We start from the raw sequence: 21,357 nt of genomic DNA on the forward strand, positions 1-21,357 counted from the left end.
CAGGAGATAGCACACGGCTGGGCGGTATTCAATTGAGGGGACAGTGAGCACTGAAGGAACAGGGCAGGGAGTGTTCACCCGAAGAGGGGCTGCTGTGTCACAGGGTGCAGCCCCAGGATGCCAAGAAGGCCCTTAGGGCACATGGATGGAATTGATGTTGGCCCCCAGGGGTGGATGGGTGTGCCCAGGGGTAGGGGGAAGAGATAATAATGATAATGCTGAAGTTTGTTGACTTATATTATAGACCTGGAATATTCTGTTGGCTTCATCTATATTAACTCTGTAACCCCCACAAAAGTGCTGTGAGATGGATGCTTTGGTCATCTCTATCCTACAGATAAGGAAACTGGGGAGAGGAAGGGTTAATTAACTCTCCTGAGGTCATACAGTGAATAAATGGCAGAGCCAGGATTTGATCCCAGTCATTCATCTCTCTCTTTTTTTCTCGCTCTCATTCTCCTTCTCTCCCCCACCACATGTACTGTCACTCCCCCTTTCTGGAAGCTGCTGGTACCTTGTGCATACCTCCTGGTAAGCTGCCTCCCACATTATGTGATGACAATTTGTTTCTCTGCTCCCTCAGGCTGGACTGTAAGCCTTCTGAGGGCAGGGTCCAGGCCAGAATCAACTTGCAGCCCAGCCCCAGCAGTGGTGCTTCCAAACTGTTGATGAATGTCTGGAGGAGGGAATGTGGGATGTGCAAACCAGGAAAGAAGAAGGATGAGCTCGACTAACGCAGAGCATGTGGGTAGGGAGATTGGGGGCACAGAGTTAGACCAGGGTTGCTGGGAACATCAGGCTGAGGTGCTTAGAGCCACAGTACCCAAGCTTTTTGGCACCAGGGACTGGTTTCATGGAAGAAAATTTTTCCACGGACCAGGGGTGGGGGGCAGGTTTTGGGATGATTTGAGCACATTACACTTATTGTGCACTTTATTTCTATGATTATTACATTGTAATATATAATGAAATAATTATACAGCTCACCATAATGTAGAATCAGTGGGAGCCCTGAGTTTGTTTTCCCTCAACAAGCTGGTCCCATCTGGGGGTGCTGAGAGACAGTGACAGATCGTCAGGCATTAGATTCTCATAAGGAGCACACAACCTAGATCCCTTGCATGTGCAGTTCACAGTAGGGTGCGTGCTTCTGTGAGAATCTAATGTGAGATCTAATCTGATCAGACAGAAGGTGGAGCTCAGGCGGTAACATGAGTGATGGAGAGCGGCTGTAAATACAGATGAAGGTTCGCTTGCCTGCCCGCCACTCACCTCCTGCTGTGCAGCCCAGGTGTCAGTCTGTAGCCCGAGGGGTTGGGGGACCCCTGGCTTACAGGTTGGCCTGCATGGTCAGTGGTAATGCATGACAATTCTGGGCACATCTCTAGGAAGGTTGATCTGTAGGATTTGGTGTTCAGGGAGGAAAGCCTGAAGCCTGATGACTGAGAAGCGTCTTTTCTAGTCAGCTAGGAGAAGATGTGAAATCTGGATGGTGGTGATAGCAGGAGTTAAATGGACTGGCTAGACAAGGAAGACTTAATGAAAGAGAAATTCACAGAACCTGGCAGATGATGGACAGGGTGTGGAGAGCAGGAGAGAGGAGAGAGGGAGGTGGCAATGATGACTCTTGACATCTTGCACTTGGGTCGTTGAGACACAAGGGGAGGCTTAACTGGAATATCCTAAAGGGGGGAAGTAATTTTGGGAGCATGATGAAACTGACATATGAGTTGGTAGAAATGGCAGGAATCCAGGCAGAAACGTCTAACAGATGCTAATGGACATTTGTTGTTTCCTCAAAGGAACTGAGGAACTTACACTGACATTGTAGGTGGAAGAAGGCCTACCTCAGGCAGGGGGTGGGGAATCACACTGGATAACCTGGAACTCACAAATAAAGCCTGCTCAGCATTTGAGGCTGCACTGATGTCCTGGCAATGGAGGTGTACAGAGATCTTCAGAGACAGGATGCTAGCAAGATTCCCAGATGCCTGGGGGCTGCCGCAGCTTAGTGTAATCAGGTCTGATTTTTGACCTTTCTCTTTTTACCTTCCCCAGAAATGTTGACAATGACATTTATTATTTAAATTATTTTTATTGTAAAATTGAAAAGAGAATTCTGTTTCACTCTTAATTTAAGCTAATTAAGGACATGCTAATGCAGCACTCTCTAGAATCAGGAATCAAAGACACTGCCCTGCAAGGGATGCCAGTTGGAAGGAGGTGGCTCCGGAGTCAGAAAGCCAGGATTTGAATCTTTACCAGCTTACTTCCTAGCCATGACCTCAGGCAAATCACAAAACCTCTTTGAGCCTTGGTTTTTTGGTCTGTTAGGTGAGGACAATAATATTAATCTTAGTGGGTTTCCAAGAGGGTTCAATGAGACAACGTGTAAAAACAATTACCTCACTGCTTGGTTCATAGATATTCTCAATAAATATTTATTTTCTTTATACCGAATTGAGAAAAGGTACTTATTTAACACCTAAGCCGGGGCCCCAGTTGTGTTCTGTGCCCTAGCTGCTGGAGTTGTCAGAATCTAGGGGAGTTGTCTGATCAAGTTAAATGAATGATCAAAAATAGCTGATGTTTGTTGAACATGTGCTGTGTGCCAGGCACTGGGCTGAGCATTGTAAGAAGATGAACGCCTGCAGTTCTCACACGCTTCCACGAGCTACAAACTGTATTGCCCTCATTTTGCAGACGAGAAAACTGAGGCTGAGAGAGATTAAGTCACTTGCCCAAGGTCACATTGCGAATTAGCTGACCCAAGAAGGCAGACTCCTGACTTCACCAGCCTTCTGTTACTCGGCTTCTCAGCAGGGCAGGAAATGTTCCCATAACACCTGGAGTGCTTTGGTTTTAGGGGTTTCTGCATTTCCCTGCTGAGGATCCAGAAATCAGGTGATAGAATATTTTGAAATGAGAGTCTGGTTGCTTCTCTCTGTTCTTCTTCACATCTAGTAAATTCCTAAAATAAGCAGGACACTGTCCCTTGATGAAGACACAGGGCTTTTGGGTCACTGGAGTTTGGCAGATCCTGGGTCACCGCCAGGCCCCAAGGAATGTGGCTGTGAAAAATCAGGGTGCTTTACCCCACCCCTACCCCCAGTCCCCTGTGTCTCCATCCAAAGGAATTCAGCTTAAAATAAGCATCAAGGGTGGCCTGAAAGAAGGTATGAAGCCACGGGAGGGCAGGGTGGGTCGGGGGAGGTGGGTGTAGCCAGCCCCTGGGAGCCTCATCATTTTCCAATCACAGTTGAGGAGATAATAGCTTCAGAACCTACAGAGAGTTGTAAAGTGCTAGAATGCAAAGGACTTAGAGATCATCTGATCCAACCCCCATATTCTGCAGATAAGAAAATCAAGACCCAGAGAGGTATGAATTTGTCCAAGGGTGCGTAGCGGGGTAGTGTCAGACCCAGGACCAGACCCCCAGTCTCTAGAAGGCCACCGAGTTTGCTGGCCTCTGAGCTCTAAGGGCAGGGGAGGGAGGAGAAGCCCAGCTGGGGGCTGAGTCCACCACTGGCTTTTGAGAAAAGCCAGTTGCAGTGACTGTGGGATGAACAACTGTACCCTGGGTAACCAGTCTGGAGCAGGTGGCTTTTGGAAGTATCTCCTGGGCTTTATGCCGATCTGAGCTTGTATCTGGAAGTCACACAGGGCTTTTCTCAGCTGGGGCTTCTCCCTGCTTGGGGGAATTGGCTGTAGGAATTCCTGCATTCCCCAGATGGTTCTGCAGAGAAAAGACGGAGGGTTGTTGGGAGGTGTTGGTGGCCCCAAACTTCTATGAACCAGTCTGGTAGGGTGTGAATATGCGCCAAAATGGTATCTGGCAGGACGTGAGATTCCACTCAGAAGGGCTGGATGGAAGGGAATTTGAAGCCAGGGTGATTATGAAGGTGTGGGCAAGATGAAGGTGTGGGCAAGATGAAGGTGCTGACAGGGAGAGCGGGAGGCCCTCCCTATCCCCAGCTCCAAGGAGCAGGGGAGACACGGGGTTCCCAGAGCCAGGCAGGACTAGTCTTGGAGGTGGGCCCCTGTACAGCCCCTGTACAGCACAGTGCCCAAGCAGGGCAGGGCCCAAGTCCCCATGTGTTTTTCTTCCCACCCTCTGTTCTCCTGCTGGTGCCTCCTTCTTGCCGAGAGCAAGGGAGCATGGGTGAAGCAGGCCATGCCAGTCAGCCCCAGGCTGTTGGGGTGGGTGGGGAGGGAGGCAGTACTAGAGACTCACCAGCGTACCTTTTAGTCACATGCTTCAAGGGCAGACAGACCAGGGCTCAAACTCTGGCTGTGCCATCCAGAGAATTGCTTAAACTCCCCCAGACTCATTTTTGTCATCTGTGGAATGGGAATCCTTGCCTCCTGAGCTGTGAGATTCTGCATGGGAATGGGTGCTGCCTGATGGTAGGTCTGATGCCTTGGAGGCATCGGCAGATGACAGGCACGGTGGGGTCTGGGTGACAGATAAGGAAGTCCAGCTGCAGCAAGAAGGAAGCGGTGTCCTCAGGGTTGTATGTCAGTGCCACGGGGCAGAGCTGGGAATGAGATGCGGCTGGTGACTGGCTGGTGACTCCCAGGGCCCAGGCTTTGTCTCTGGGACGCTCATCCTGTAATTGCCTTCAGTCACTGCTTTCAGTCTCTCGGAAACCACTGGCTCAGATACCCACTGTGTGCTCCAAGTTGGGCTGATGAAAATGTGCCAGAGTCATTAAGTTATCAGTGGGGAAGGCGGCCGCTTCTCCCCGGCAGGAAGGATGCTGCTGTCTGCTGCAGTGGCTTTGTTCACACAAGCTGCCCCTGATTCCTCCTCCTCCCGACTCCCCCCCCCCGACCCCCGCCCAGACTAGGAGTGAGTGGGGTAGAATTGAAGGGGGCAGGGGGTGTGCAATAAATATTTTGGAGCAGCACTGAAGGCATCCGTAACTCCAGACAGGAGGTCCTGCATGCAGAATCCAGTTCTGGATTGGGAAGTGGGCAAACACTCCTTCTGCAGCTTGACAGATGGATCCGCCCCAGGGGGAAGGAGAGAGAGAAGGCAAGCTGGACCTCCCTTATTGTCACAGCCACTGCTCTCCATGTGCACCGTGCCAGGAACACAAAATCCAGGTGCACGCTTGCCAAGGTGAAAAGAAGGACCTTAGGTCGTACACAGGCAGGGCCGACTGGTCCCTGGGGTGGTGGCTTCAGAGGTGCATGATGCAAAAGCGCTTGCCTCCGGGGAAGGAGACTGGAGTGGGAAGACGGGGCATAGCCCTCTCTGCTGCTTCAGCGCCCCTGGGAGCTCAGGCTGATTCTGCACGACAGATATTTCCAGAGCGAGAATGCCGACATGATAAAAGGAGAGCAGATGGTTCCAGTACTTTATTTTCAAAATGTTTCTTTTCCCACCCTCTTTTCCTTGCTATTCCACTCCAGACTTCAGAGGAGAAATAACTCCCCACTTTGGGGTTTATCCTCTTTGTTGGGCCACTTTGACAGCAGTGGTGATGAGAGCAGCTGAGAACAGCCGTGACTCTCTATGAGCTGGGCTTTGTTTTAAATGCATTCTCTCGTATGGGTCTCACTGCGGGGAGCAGGTGTGCTGTCATGATCCACCTTGCTTTACAGAGAGGATGCTGAGGCACAGAGAGGGTTAGTAACTTGCCCAAGATCACACAGTCAACAGCAGACCTGGGACTTGAACCCAGGCAGTTCAGATCCAGCCTGCCCACTTACCTGCTGCAGATTCTGCCTCTCTGAGGGCAGAGCCGATCTCGAAGCCAGGCCTGGGTGGTTGATGGCACTGAGATGATGACTACTGAGTGGCTAACCACTCTGGCCAGACTTTCAAGGTTATCTCAGAAGGGAATTTTATGCCTGACTCAGTGCTGGTTGGGACCCAGATTCACCTTGGCAGCTCTCAGACTATCAGGTCAGCTATTTGGAGTAACTTAGTCCCAGAGCTCCACTCTGAACCCAACAGGCTTCTAGAACTGACTACGTGATTTGTAGAGTCAGCTGCTAAATGAAAATGTGGGGGCCCCTTTTCAATAAATATTAAGAATTTCAAGATGGCAACAGCAGGGCATTAAACCAAGTGTGGGGCCTTTCCGAACTTGGGCCCTGTCTGGACACACAGGTCACAGGCTCACGAAGCTGGCCCATGGCACTTGCAGTGACAGGAAGACATGATTAAACACAGAAGGAGAAACAGTGCTGGCTTTTCTAAGCCAGTCAAAGCAGGATTTCAAGACGTTTCTTTCCATTGTAATGAAGCAGTTTGATCCTGATGCAATCGAACCAAAATAAATCTTGGAAGTCTTCACTCTTTCTCTTGCCCCTACGATGAAATCATTCCAAGGACTAAGACTTGGGAGTCAGAATAGCCTAGTAAAACACGGGCTCCACCCCAGTCTCCCCTGATCCTAAGCTCCCTGCCACCCACCAGCCTCCCTCTTTCCTCCTCCCACAGCTGGCCCCATCAGCACTTCCTCATTTCTTGGAGCACCCTGCAGTTGTGCTCCTCGACTTTGTGGATTCTCTTCTTGTTAAGGCAACTTCCCAATTTCCAAATCCAGTGGTCTCTTCTTAGTCTCCAACCTTCTTGACCCTTCTCAGGCATCTAATTTATTACTGTGGCTCTGCCTCAGTGCAGAATCTCCTCATCTTTCTTGAAAATGGGGATGCAGGTTGCTGTGAGTCAATTTACTTGAAGCACTTGGAGTGGGCCTGGTCCATGGTAAACACTCAACGGCTGCTGGCAGGAGCTGTGACTGGTGGTGTCATTGTTACTGTCGTCTTGAAACCCTATTCCTTTGGCTTGTGATTCTTAACAATTATTAAATTTTTGTTGTTGTTGTTGAGACAGAATCTCTGTTACCCAGGCTGGAGTGCAGTGGCACAATCATGGCTCACTGTAGCCTCAACCTCCTGGGCTCAAGTGATCCTCCCACCTCAGCCTCCTAAGTAGTTGGCACTACAGGAGCGTGGCACTATACCTGGCTAATTTTGAATTATTTTTTGCAGAGATGGGGCCTTTCTGTGTTGCCCAGGTGGGTGTTGAACTTCTGTCCTCAAGTGATCCTCCTGCCTCAGCCTCCCAAAGTGCTGGGATTATAAGCGTGAGCCACCACACTCAATCCTTTCTAAACAAATAATAATAAAAAATCAGTTTCTCTTTCTTCACCAGTCTCTTAAGATCCTGGTGTTTTCTGAGTTCTATCCTGTGTAGGTGCCTCTCTTTTCTCTCTCCACAATCTCTTCTTGACACTTTTTCCCATACTTATAACATCCATTGCCACCCTGCCAGCTCCAAAGTCTACGTCTCTTTCCCAAGCTTCAGGTAAATTCAACTCATTCTCTTCCTTCTTTAAATCTGTTTTTCCTCCTTCATCCTTCTACCCAGTTGCCCACGTCAGAAACATGGGCATCTTCTTTGCTTTCCGTAGCTGACATTGGTCACCTGCCTCAAGTGAGGCCCTGTGCTGGTCATCAGGACACAGCGCCTGTGGACACACAGGACCTGCCATGCTTGCTACCAGTGAGAGAGACGCCTACAGGTGCTCGTCCACTTACAGTGGGGCTATGTCCTGGCAAACCCATCATGAGTTGAAAATATCCTAAGTCAAAAATACATGTCATACACCTAACCTACCAAACCTACTAAATCATAGCGTAGCCTAGCCTACTTCTTTATTTTATTTTTTTTTGAGACAGGGTCTCGCTCCGTCACCCAGGCTAGAGTGCTGTGGTGTGATCTCAGCTCGCTGTAACCTCTGCTTCCTGGGCTCAAGTGATCTTCCCATCACAGCCTCCTGAGTAGCTGGGACCACAGGTGTGCACCACCAAACGTGGCTAACTTTTGTATTTTTTGTAGAGACGGGGTTTTACCATGTTGACTAGGCTGGTCTTCAACTCCTGGGCTCAAGGGATCCTCCCACCTTGGCCCCCACAAAGTGCTGGTATTACAGGTGTGAGCCACTGTGCCCAGCCCTAGCCTACTTTGAACATGTACATGATCCTACAGTTGGCCAACATCATCTAACACAAAGTCTATTTTATAATAAAGCATTGAATATCTCATGTAATTTATTGAATACTGTACTGAAAAACAGAACAGTTGTATAGATCCTTAAAGTATGGTTTCTACTGAATGTGTATTGCTTTCACACCATTATAAAGCTGAAAAATCAAAAGTCAAACCATTGTAAATTGCGGACTGTCTGTATTGACACGTGATTAGTCCCAGGAAGGCAAAAAACTAAGGTTGTAATTTTGATTGGAAAGATTTCCCTGGGGGAGGACTTTTGAGCTGAGATCAGAGGGATGATTAGACCTTAATCAGGCAAATTGGGGATGGGGACATTCTAGGCAGAGGAAGGAGCTTGTGCGAAGACTCTGTGGTGGGAAGAGAAATCTATAATAAGCGAAAAGGCCAACAGGCAGGAGGGCCGCGCAGGAGGCAGAATGTGGTGTCAGAAGAGGCTGGAGAGATGAACGGGGCTGGGTGGGGCATGGCCAGGAAGGCCATGTTGGTCTTTCTGGGTTCCTTCTTGCTTTCTTACTCACTCCCTCTTCCACCAGGTTCTCTTGTTAACCCTTCTCCTACCCCATTTTGCCTCTCCATGCACAAGTCCTCATTGTTTCACAGGTAAACAATCGAAATAGCCCCTTGCCACCTTCAAATCCGTATTCTGCCCTACAATCTTAAGCAGTATTTCTAACATGTCAGTCTGCTTAAGTTGGTCCTCAGGATAGAATCCTCCCCTGATTGCCCCATTGTCGGGATAAAGCCCTGCTCAGCTTCCTTTCCTGTTAGTCTTCCTCACATCCACCCCCACCGTTCCACCTCTTCAACTTGGTTAGACTTCTCGCAGCTTGCAGAGGTGATGACTGCATGTGCTTTGGGCCCCCTTTGTCTGCTGAAGTCCTGCTCATGTCAGGGGCTCCTACTCTGGGAAGCCGCATCCCACTCGCTCAAGCCAGTTTCCTGGCCCCTCTTTGATGTCCCTCTTTGCCTGGCATGGACTCACTGTATTCAACCCACCTCCCTCTGGCTTGTTTACATGCAGATCTCTGCTAGACTGTGACTTCCTCCACAGAGGGGTCTGGGGCTTGTTCATTTTTGTCCTTCTTGTGGCAGAGGGTGGGGTACATATTAGGTGACTAATAAATATTTCTTGAATTGAAGACCTAGTGATGGAAGAATGACATGGTACAAATACCTGGTTAAAAATGGAGCTCCAACCAGAGGGTTCTTTGTGAAGAAGTCTGGCTTCTGGGACCTCCATGTTTTGTCGGGTCCTGATTCTGTTAATAACTGAACAAAGGTCTCAAGGCTGCCTGTCCTGCCCCTGCCTGCCACGGTCATCCATCAAGAAGGGCATGGGGATGTAGGGTGGGTGGAGTCAAGCCTAAATAGACCCAGCCTTCCAGCCCAGTGTTCTCAAACTTTAGTGTGCATCAGAATCACCTAGAGGGCTTTTAAAAATCTAGATCACTGGGCCCCACCCCCAGAGTTTCTGATTCAGTCGGTCTGGGGTGGAGCCCAAGGGTTTGCATCTCTAACAGGTTGACAGGAGGTGTAGATAGTGCTGGTCTGGGGACCACTGTTTGAGAATCTCTGTTCTAGCAAAAGGATTTGCTCTAAACGTTATTACTTTCTACCATGTTGGGGAAGGATATTTTTGCTTAGGTTTGGTTTTGTAGATTTTTAAGAACAATTAGTCTGAGCTTAATGTGGGTAGAAGTATTAGATTCTACAAGCTTGCCTCTTCCCCCATCTCCTGGCCTTCCCACAAAGTGGTTCTGTATTCATTCATGAGCCACTCAACAAATATGTTTTAAGGTGTAGTATGTATATGTCAACATATAAGGTGGAGTTGTTGATATCAAGATGAAATTGGTATGAAACTGTCCTTAAGAGAGGTCCTTCAGTGCAGACATAGCCGTAATTCCAGGAGTCTAAAGGAGAAACGCCTGCTCTGAATGGTAGTGAGTTTCCTGTTAGTGGAGTTGTCCAGAACAGGCCTTCTAGAGTTGGTGGGAATAAAACACTTCTCTAGATAGACCAAATGACCATTAAGATCCTGAAATTGTGTGATTAAGCAACAGTGATGATTGACATAACAAAATGGCACAAGTGAAATGCTATGAGTTTATACTGGGGATCTACAGAGGCGGCTGAGGCCTCTTTGTGTAAATACTGATATCATTATCATTACTTTTGGTAAACATTTATTCCTTACTAACAGTATGCTTAGCGACTAAATGGATGTATATGCAATGACCCCATAATTTGCTGTATATTAACTTCAGATTATCCAAAAAGCTAAATAGAAAAAGCCACAAGCAGATCCAGAGTGTACCTCAGGGGCCTCTTCGGGTCCAGCTTCCTGAATCACATGGAATTGAGATGCATAGTACTCTTTTATTTTATTTTAATTTTTTTTTTTACAATATTTATGAGAGAGAGGAAGAGAGAATATATGAATGTAAGTAGCCAGTGATAGGCCTATTTATTTTAATTTTTATTTTTTTAGATTCAGGTTTGTTACATGCATATATTACATAATGCTAAGGTTTGGGCTTCTATTAAACCTGTCACCCGAATAATGAACATAATACCCAACAGGTAGTTTTTCTAGCCTTGTCCCCTTCCTTCCCTTCCCTCTTTTAGAGTCCCCAGTGTCTGTCATTTCCATCTTCATGTCTGTGTGTACCCAGTGTTTAGTATATTCCATGGACTATTACACAGCCATAAAAAAGAACAAAATCATGTCCTTTGCAATATGGATGCAGCTGGAGACCATTATCCTAAGTGAATTAATGCAGAAATAGAAAATCAAATACCATACGTTCTCACTTATAAGTGGGAGCTAAACATTGGGCCTTGAATTTATAGTCACTAGGTCACCAACTTGAATTTCAGACTCTCCTCTTGTCTTATCAAGGAAGTCCAACCAGTTGCCAGACTTTATAATATGAGGCAAGGGTCAAAGTCCCTCTTTTCAGGAAGGTCCAGTACTTAAGATGCAGCAAAAAATGCTGACAGCCCTTGCCCCTCATTTACCATTTACTGAGCATCTATTATGTGCTGGGTATTGAGAGAACTGCTTTACAAATGCTATTTATAATCCCTTTACCCATCCTTCAAGGTAAGTACTGTTATCCTCATTTTCAGATAAAAGAAAAGGCACAGAGCTACAGCTTGTCCAATTTCATGCAGCAAAACTCAATTCATTTTTAGAAATCAACATGACCATAAAATTGAAACCTAATAAAAGATAGTCCCAAAATTATAGATCGAGCTCAAGTCTTAGCACAGATTCAAGATGCAATATTAGAAAACAGAATGCAGCAGTATATCAAATAAATAATATACTCTGACCAAATGGAGTGCATTCTAGGAATTCAAGAATGGTTCAATAATAAGAAATATTAGGAAATCAACGTAATTTACCTTATCAACAAACTAAAGGAGAGTCATATTATAGTAGATGCTGAAAGGGTGGTTGCTAGAATTCTCCTATAATAAAACTCTATAACAGGAATAAGAGGAACTACTTAAATGTGGTAAAGACTAAAAATTAGCCAGATACATCATTCTAAATAGTGAAACACTAGATCTGCCTTCATTAACATTGGAAATGCTTGCTTTTGCCATTTTAAAATATTGTTTTGGTGGTTCTTACCAATGATCTAAGCTATGATCAAACAGTTTATGTAAATATGGGGAAGAAGAGATGACATTATCTTGGCCAATGTTTGTCTACTGAAAAACTCCAAGAGAATCTGGCAGGAAGATAAACTCTATCAGAAGTAATAAGAAGTGATAAGTAATATCAGAAGTAACTCTATCAGAAGTAATAATTATCAGAATAATATCATTGGATAAGATGACTGGATAACAGCACTTCTCTGTACTCTCAGGACCACACAGCCAGTGAACCTCAGCAGCTGGAACTGGGATTTGAACCCAGGCCTGCTGCTGAAGTTGTGCTCTTCCCACCTTGTGAAGCATTTATGCTTCCTTGTATGACTCGGTCATGTCAGCCCAAGGGAGAAGTCTTTTAGAATTTGTAACTTTCAAGCACTCCAGCAAAGCAGATTGGTTTGCTGTGATGGGGACCCATGCTGGGGGGCAAGCATAGAAGGTTGGCATGGACGTTTCACTGGGAAGACTCTTCGAGGTTTCTGCTACCAGCAATGCCGTCCCCCTAGGGGCTGAGATAATGAACTGTACGTGGGGAGGTTGAGGGTTGTAGTGTGACCTTGAGCCATTTAGCCAGACTTCTGCTTCCCAGGAACTGAGCATTTAACCAACAGAACTGCTGCCCTTTCTTCTTGGCTCCAAGAAGGCACATTTCGATTGCTCGCTGCCGTTGGCTCAAACTGCCCCATTTGAGAGGTAGTACTTGTGAGAGCACCTTTTACAGATTTGGCTGCCCTGGGGCATCAGGGGCACAAGCTCTTGGTGACTACACTCACCAAGGATGCTTTAACTCCATGGCGTTCATGGTGGAAGTGGAACATGTGTTTCTGGCACAAAGTCACTGGGTGAGACATCAAAAGTATTATCCAGATAAAACTTTTCTATTTCTTGCAGAGGCCAGCCATGGGGTAGTGGAAGGGACAGTGCACAGGAACCCAGGAGACATGGATTCTGGTGGCTCTGCCACACTAGCTGTGTGCTGCTGGGCAAGTCACTTGGCGTTGCTGGGTCTCACTTGCCTCATCTGTGTCATGTGATGTTGGATTGGGTAGATTCCCAGTGCCCTTTGAATTCAATGTCATAACAATTACCCTTACAACATGCCTGACACTGTTTTAAGTACTTTGCATAGAGATAAACTTATCACAATAACCCTGTGAGGTAAGTACTATTAGTATTCCCATTTTATCTCTGAAGAAACTGAGGCACAGAGAGGTCAAGTGACTTGCCCTGGGTCTCACAGCTTAGAAACAGTGGAGTGCTCACACAGCTCTTAACCTCATGTTTTACTTTTACAGTTTTTCTTTCCATGAGCTGAGTTGTTATAAGGGTGTTGGTTCTGTTGGGTGGGGGAAAGGGGTGTTAGGATGGGAGACAGTTTTAAGGGAAGCCTGGCTCTGGGGTGGATGGATGGGGTCACTGTCTGGGAGAATGATAGCGGTGGCTGCACAGGTTGCTAATATTTGCATCTCTCCCTTTTTTCCTCTTTTCCTCTCTAGTCTGTGGCAAGCGCTACAAGAACCGACCGGGACTCAGCTACCACTATGCTCACACTCACCTGGCCAGCGAGGAGGGGGATGAAGCTCAAGACCAGGAGACTCGGTCCCCACCCAACCACAGAAATGAAAACCACAGGCGTGAGTGCCTACCTGTTACGTTGGGGCAGTGAAGAAGTGGGTTAGGCAGGCTGGGGAGTGTTCCTTGTTCGTTTTTCTCACTGCCGCGCTGGCATCTTCTGGTAGCAACCTTTGAGTGGTCTCAATGCGCTGTAGTGCGTTGGCCCTTTCAGCCAGCCAGTCAGCTGCCCCTGCAGCTCAGCCCAACAATAGCAGGGCTGGGCTCACACACCCTGCTCTGCTCCCAGAGGAAGGAAGGTGTTAAGCAGAAGAGAAAGTCCTTACCTGGCCACTGTCAGATGCCAGACCTACAACTCTTTTCCCTCAGCTCCTCAAGAGCCACTCAGACTGGGCTGGGCATAGGTCACGGGTGTGTCAGTTCAGACAGACATTCGAAATGCCTGCTTGGTCACTAAGAGCTTTAGAGTATTCTTATCTATTGGTGTGAGGGGAGGGGATCACATTTTGGTACAGGGCTCTCCTGCCTTAGAAATGCTGCCTGGAGACCCCATGTTCTTTGCTTCAGCATTCAAATGGCAAATGTGATCTGGGTGGATTTGTCATTTGAGATGTTGGGCTCTCAAGACCCAAAGTGATCCTGAAGATTTGTGTTTCCATTTCTGTGCTTTCCCACCTCAACTTCCAATTATGAATTAGTGAATCCAAAAGGGCTTAGCATTTTCCACTTGACTTTCCTCTAGAATATCCCGTATGATCTCTGGGCCTGCAGAAATCTCAACATGGAAATGGGATAATGGAATCTTTAGAGCCTGCTTGAAGATGCGGGCCACACTGAGTTCTCTCAGTGAAGAGTATTCATGGACGGTCCATGTGTTTTTCATTTTGTTCAGAAGATTTGGTGGTAGGGATTCTGAAAGTGAACAACTCAATGCAGGGGAAGGGATCAGACCTTTAAAAGTACTCAGACTCTAGGATTAGAGGATGCGTGTTAGCCATCGACTTAGTCAGCTGATGTCCACTGGCCACTTCCACCAAATATTTGAAATAATAAACACACCTGTGGCCAAGGTCATTCTTCGGATTAGTGTGGGGTCTCCCTTAACCTCCACCCCACTTTCCCCTTGTAACATTGCCTTCTTTATGGATTTGCTAGGGTTCTCATAAGAAAACCCCAGAGACGGAGTGGCTTAAACCACAGAAATTAATTTTCTCACAGTTCTGGAGGCTGGAGGTCTAAGATCATGGTGCTGGCAGGATTGTTTTCCCCTCCTTGGCTTGCAGATGCTGCCTTCTCCTGTCCCCTCACACACTTGTCCCTCTGTGCGTGCGTGCTCTGGCGTCTGCTTTTATGTCCACATTTCCTCATCTTTTTTTTTTGAGATGGAGTCTTTCTCTGTCGCCAGGCTGGAGTGCAGTGGTGTGATCTCGGCCCACTGCAACCTCTGCCTTTCAGATTCAAGCAATTCTCTTGCCTCAGCCTCTCGAGTAGTTGGGACTATAGGCATGCACCATCACCCCCAGCTAATTTTTGTATTTTTAATAGAGACAGGGTTTCACCATGTTGGCCAGGATGGTCTCAATCTCTTGACCTCGTGATCCACCTGCCTCAGCCTCCCAAAGGGTTGGGATTATAGGCGTGAGCCACCGTGCCCAGCCCATGTCAGATTGGATATTAGGATCTATCCTAACAAGCCTATTTTAACTTTATCTCTTTAAATGCCTCTTTAAGGACCCTACCTCCAAACCAAGTCACAGTCTGAGGTACCATGGGTTACGCTTTCAACATAGGAATTTGGGAGTGGGGAGGGGATGCAATTCAGCCTTCAGCACCTTCTTGAATTTTTGCTCACTTCCAAGGTGCAAACCTTTAGTGTGACAGACCCTTGCTTTCTCACCTGCTGTTGTCACCTGGACAGAACCTGAACAGCAGAGCGGGAGGTGCCCCCCGAGCCTTGCCCGCCTCTCCTTGCCAGGGACTGAGGAGCTCCAACACTAAGGCCTTCTCTCTGGGAAGAGTTTTCCTTGGTCCAGTCACCCTTGTCTTTCAAAAAGGAAAAGATACTGACCTGTACTGAGGCAGCCCATACTTGCATTTCCCTATCTCTCCTCTTTTCCCTGGTCTAAGTGACGAAGAGGTCACACGGAACTGTTGTCTCCTACCACGAGGAGGCTGAGAAGAATCTCCTTTGATTTTGATTGCTCCCTGAAAAGCATTTCTTCGCCATTGTTGTGCTCTCTAAAGTGTTTACTAGCTTGGTGGCCTTATTTCTCACTCTCCTGTGCTAGCTTATCTCCTTATATATCTTCTCAAATATCAGGCCATTTTGTTCCTTTATTCATGCCCTGCGGTTTGGAATGCTTCTTGTCTGTGTCTCATTTTCCTTGGTTCTCCTGTAGCCTCATTATGAGTGTGGTGTGTGTGTGTCTATGTATGTGTGTGCGTGTGTGGGTGTGTACGTGTGTGCGCGTGTTGCGTGTGTGCGCATGCGCACGTGTGTGCATGCGTGCATGTGTACGTGCGTGTGTGTGTGCATGTGTGTTGTGTGTGCACGTGCATGTGTGCGTGTGTGTGTCCATGTTGTGTGTGCATGTGTGCATGTTGTGTGCATGTATGCGTGCTGTTTGCTTGTGTGTGTGCATGTGTGTGCATGTGCTTGTGCACGTGTGTGCGCGTTTGTGCGTATGTGTGCGTGCATGTGTGCATGTTGTGCGTGTGCATGCGGGTGTGTGCGTGTGCATGTGTGTGTGTGCGTGTGCATGTGTCCATGTGCCTGGTGTTTGTGGCTGCACGGGGAGGTGTGCTGCAGACCCCAAGTAGAAGGAGTCAGTCCCCTCAGTGATCCCTGTGATCCCCTCAGAGTTGGCTGATTTCTGAGACCAGCACTCGGCTGTGGATCTCCTCACACTCCTGCGTGGGCGGGGTTGTTTGGCCTTCTCGTGTCCTCCCCTCGAGGCCACACAGCCTTGCTTGGGAAGGAAGCTGTGCGTGTCTCCCCTCGCCCTACGTGGAGATGTCTGCCTGCGAAATCTCATGGTGGCTTGTTCTCACTTCTGTGGGCTTTCAGTGAGCGACACGCACTCCAACTCCCCCTCCCCCTTTTCTCTTTCTCACCCTGCTGATGAGAAAGTGAGTTCTTCAAAAAGGATCATTTGGCTGGCTAAGGGTTTAAAACCTCCTAGAAAATAATAGGTGTTCCCAGGCGGATCCAGGGCCTCCCCACATGAAGAAGTTTCCAGAACCCTCACAAATACCTTTTTAATGACATCTCACAGCGCCCTCCTCGAAAACTCAGTGATTAACCCAGTTTTGCTAGTGGGGAGGGTACAGCAGAAAGGCCTTTAGTGCCAGCAGAAACCATCCTTTCCCCCGTCCCTAATTTCTCTGGGCAAACCGATGAGACAGCTGCTCGGCCCAGGTTCTCTGCACCACACAGGCCGCTGACTTGCTTGTCGCCCCGAATGTGTGCTCTGCTCCCTCCCACATTCCCCTGGTGAGCAGCCCCCGACTATTTTCTTGTGAGCACTAATTGCCAGCATCATTAATACCCAGTCATTAGCTGCTCCCACTGTTTGGGGGTAGGGGGTGACTTCCATCCATCCTGCCCCTAAATGCCACTGGGGCTGTGTGCTGAATTGGATGTGACAGCTCTGCAGCATCCTAAGGTCTCGGCTTCGTGATCCTTCCTTGGTGAGGCTTTTGGAGGGGAGGGGCAGGTAGGAGAGCTTAATCCAAGAGGCTAATCTGCGGCTCCCCCAGGAGAAGGTCTGGACACCAGTGAAGTGGAAATGCTGACTTTTTCCCCCTTTAGCAGAGCTGCAGGGCGACCCAAGCTGCATGTGAGCAGAGGCGTAATGGAAAAACAGCCTTACAGACACAGGGGTTTGCAGGGCCAAGGGCAGCTGGGCTCACACCACCTGCAGCAGTAGTGACCTTTTGACTTTGGTCCTCCTGCTGTCGCTTGCTCTATCGCCCCCCAACTGTGTCTTCAGCAGAGCCCATGGCTCATCCCGCGCCTGCTGCTGCTGCTGAAAGAGCAGAGTGGGCTGCTGGAGCTGGCGCTGACCTTCCCTGCCCCAGCCCTTGCTGCCAGGGCTGCAAGTTCAGCAATCCACTGCCGCTCCTGATCGCCTGGCCCCCAAGCTGATGCTCTCGCGCCTTTGTTTCTCCCTTAGTCTCTCATTTTCTCCTGAGTATACATTTCTTGTGTTTCCTGTACATTCGTCCCCTTTTCTGTGTGCCCTTGCCTCTCTGCCTCAACTACGGGAAGCCAGGGTGGCTTGGAGCTCAAGCACTCCCCTTTGGGAAATAGTGCTTTTCTGATGGGGTTCTCTGCATGTGGGCTGCATCCCACCCTCTCCCTCCATGAGGCTGGATGCCTCTTCTCCCTCCATTTGTTTTACCACCTTCATCTACTTTTGCAGATGTGAAACAAATGACTGTGTGTGTGCACATGTACACACACACACACACACCTACACACAGATGTACACATACATGAATAAAAGGAGCGCAGCCGGGGAAGATAGGACTCTGAAAGATGCACTCAGAAGCATACCATTGTGACTTCTTAAATGCAGCCTTGGTAGGGAGCCCCAGTGGGGTAGAGTAGCAGAAAGAACTCTGGACTAGAATTCAAAACCCCCTTAACATAGGCTCGTGATGTTAAATTCTGAACTTTCTACCTTCTCTGCACAGTGGGAAATGATTATCGATGATGTTTTCGAGTTAATTTTTGGAGTGAGGATAGACATTTATGAAGTCCTGGGCCTGGATGAAAAACTGTATAAATAAATTCAGTCTAATCCATCCATGCATCCATCCATCTGTGCATATGTCATCCATCCATCCACCCATCCATCCACCCATCCATCCCATCCGTCCATCCATCCATCCATCCATCCACCCATCCATGTAATAACCATGTATTGAATATTGTCTATATTCTGGGACTAGGGAGGACAGGCATTAAGAGGACTCAGCCCTGTCTTTGAGCTCACAGTCTTGAGTGGGAGTGTGCAACGGGGTGTGTACAGAACTGTGACGGAGTTCAGGACTCAAGGGCACAGGGTACTTTCTATGCCTTAGGGCAGTGGTGTTCCAAGTGTGGCATTAGCATCACTTGGGACCTTGTTGAAAATGTAGATTCTCAGGTTCTACTGGATGTCCTGAAACAGGCTCCAAGGATGGAGGCCAGCAGTCTGGGTTTTACAAAGCTCTCAGGGCATTCTGGTGCACACTAAAGCTTTAGGACCACTGCATTAGGGGGTTTGCAAAGGCTTCACTGAAGAGGTGACATTCAAGTTAGCTCTTGGAGAGTGAGAAAGAATTTCTTAGGAGGGAGAGGGCTTTCCAGGTAGAGAGAACTGTACATGAAGGCAGGCAGGTATGAAATAGCATGGCACGTTTGGATAATTGGAAGTCACTGGGTCTGATAGTAATGTTGGATTGAGGGGATGCGGAGGAAAGATGGAAATGTCGTCAGGGGCCACAGTGGGAAGCGTCTTCTATGCCCCTCTGTGTAGTCTTTATCCTATAGACAGTGGGAAGCCAGTGTAGCAATTACTAGAAGGCAAGAACAAATAACTCGTAAAAACATCTGTTTGGAGTCTTATTGTTATATGTTGTATCTCTTTTATTTAAAAGCATAAGTAAATATAACATACTCTCTATAGCATACTCAGAGCTCCTAAGAGGGAAATTTAAATAAAAAAGAGTCCATAACATTTATTTCAAGCTTATTTTTCAAGTCTATGGAATTGAAGTTGGCTTGTCCTACGTTCCTGGAGATCTCAGCCTTTTGAGCAAGGATGGTGTGCCTGGTGCAAAGTTAGGCTTTTCATCTCTGTTGAGAGAGAAAAAAGCCCCAGCTCTAGCACGCCTTTGGAGGGCATATTGTACTCTGCAGAGCTGAAAGGGGAGAACCATGTTGATTAAGGGTAACGTCTGCTGATTAGATAATCTGAAAATTAGTCTGATAATGTGCAAATTATCTAAAAGAAGCATATGATGTCATTGCCACACTGTTGGGAAAGATCTAACAGATGTTAGTCTTCTGACATCTCTTGTCCTCTAACTTATGGCCTGGGGACAGCCAAAAGCTTTAAGAGGTAGAGTGAAAATTACCTTTGAAACAAGCTTAGAAATTTTAGATTACTCTGAAAGGTGACTGAAAAGCCATAAAGTCCACACAGCCAACTACGTACCTCAACTTGACACTGGAAATCCAGCCTTTGTTATTAGGAGAGACAGGAAAGTTTAGATACAGAGCTCTTTCTGGGAAATTGGGCTGCTTCTTCCTTCTCAAAGAGCAAATTGGGAAACTAGCAACAGGCATTCTTTAGGGAAATTATTATTTAACTAGAGAGTTTTTAGATTATATAGCAAAGAATCCATTGAGTTGCTCTGGTCCTTGCAGGGATACTTGGGGCTCATTTTCTGGCCTCAAAGTTCATCTACATCCTTGACCCTATGGCTAAGGGAATGGCTGTGGAGTTGGTCAGTCCAGGGTGTGAATGGTGACCCTGGCACTCTGCCATCTTCCAGTGGTGCAAATGTGGGTCACTCACCCACACTTCTGCTTCTTAGTTGCCTCATCTATAAAACGGGGGTAATAATCCTCCTGATTTCATGGGGTTGCTGTGAGTCTTAAATGAGATAATGTGAGCGTTTGGCACCATGCCTGTGAGCACTAATGTCCCGTCTCTGTCCCATTTGGGCCCACAGGCATATCTGTGACCACAGATGGCTCATCTGAGTCATGGCTCTGTCTGAGTCCATGTGATGGGACTTTGCCACCACTGTGAAGCTAACTGCCTGTGGGGTGTCATTGGCGTCAGCAGTAACTATCAGAGCCTGACGTGGCCCTGGCATATCCTTGGCTAAATCTTAGATATGAGACACAGATCCTTCTAAACAGGCTCAATGCAAATATTTATTAAGCACTTACTGTACATGCACCCAGTTGTTGGGAGAAGTGGAACTGGGCCTCCGGAAAGGGATAATGTGGTCTCAGCCCTGGGAGAACTTCTAGTGCAATTGTGGAAATAAGACAGAGGCATAAAATCCAGCCAGAGAAAGCTGTGGAGGGCAATCCAGACAAGTGTGGCACCCTTTTATTTGCCATGCCATTGCCCTAGGATTGGGCCTCCACGTGTCTTCTGGCTGTCCCTGAACCTCTTTTATTTCTCTTGCATTTTGGGCCTAATTACCTAGAAATGTGCAGGATTGAAGAGACCCACATACCGAACAGCAACAGTGGCAATGGTACTTGCTTGCATTCCCTGAGTGTGTCAGACATGGTGCTAAGCATGCCACGTGTATCTCATTCATTCCTCACAATAACCCTACAAGGCAGGTGCTATATCCTCCAGAGGACAGCAAGGCACACAAAGACCAAGTCGTGTATCCATGGTCAGAGATGATGAATGTGAATTCACGAGTCATGTACCACTTACTGGGAGAGTTTACTTATTTAAGTCTTTGATTTTTCCTGCCTTGTTAGAAATAAAATTATCTTGTACATAGAAGAGGAAAGAGGGAAAGAGATGATGGAACAACTGCTAGGTGCCAGGCATTTTACAAACATCACCTCATGTTATGATCACAAGTCCATTAGGAACATGTTACTATTTTCATTTTACAGACAAGGAAACTGAGGCTCAGAGAGGTTGAGTGACAGGCAGCAAGGTGTGAAGCTGAGATGTGAATGGGCTTGAGTTGGATACCATTCAGTTATGTCAAGACTTTGGAACCCTGAGTGATGGGCCCTAGTCCCAAGGCTTGGATCTTTGTCATGGTCCTACCGATGCCCCTTAATTTTTGCCTCAAGACCAGTTGTCTAATGCATCATGTTGCATGATGGCTTTTCAAAAGAGATGAACATGTTAACAGGCACTGTCTTAACAAAATTCCATCAACTGGGTGACTTAAACAACAGGAATTTATTTCTCACAGTTCTGGAGACTGGAAGTCCAAGATCAAGGTTCTGGTAGGGTCAGAGTATGGTGAGGGCTCTCTCCTTGGATTGCAGATAGCTGCCTTCTCATTGTGTCCTTACATGGCCTTTCTTTGGTGTGTACAGGTGG

The 21,357-nt window shown here is 47.5% G+C and overlaps 1 protein-coding gene across 1 annotated transcript in view; it reads left to right on the forward strand.

The window, feature by feature from the left end:
* The window catches only part of DPF3 (D4, zinc and double PHD fingers, family 3), a 222,037-nt gene that overhangs the window by 134,505 nt on the left and 66,175 nt on the right, over window positions 1–21,357 (forward strand). Inside the window, exon 7 of the mRNA XM_011949621.1 lies at window positions 13,195–13,332. Within this exon, the coding sequence (XP_011805011.1) occupies window positions 13,195–13,332 (138 nt within the window). The remainder of the gene's footprint in view (window positions 1–13,194; window positions 13,333–21,357) is intronic.

This window comes from Colobus angolensis, unplaced genomic scaffold (assembly GCF_000951035.1).
Source record: "Colobus angolensis palliatus isolate OR3802 unplaced genomic scaffold, Cang.pa_1.0 Scaffold3, whole genome shotgun sequence".
NCBI lineage: Eukaryota > Metazoa > Chordata > Mammalia > Primates > Cercopithecidae > Colobus > Colobus angolensis.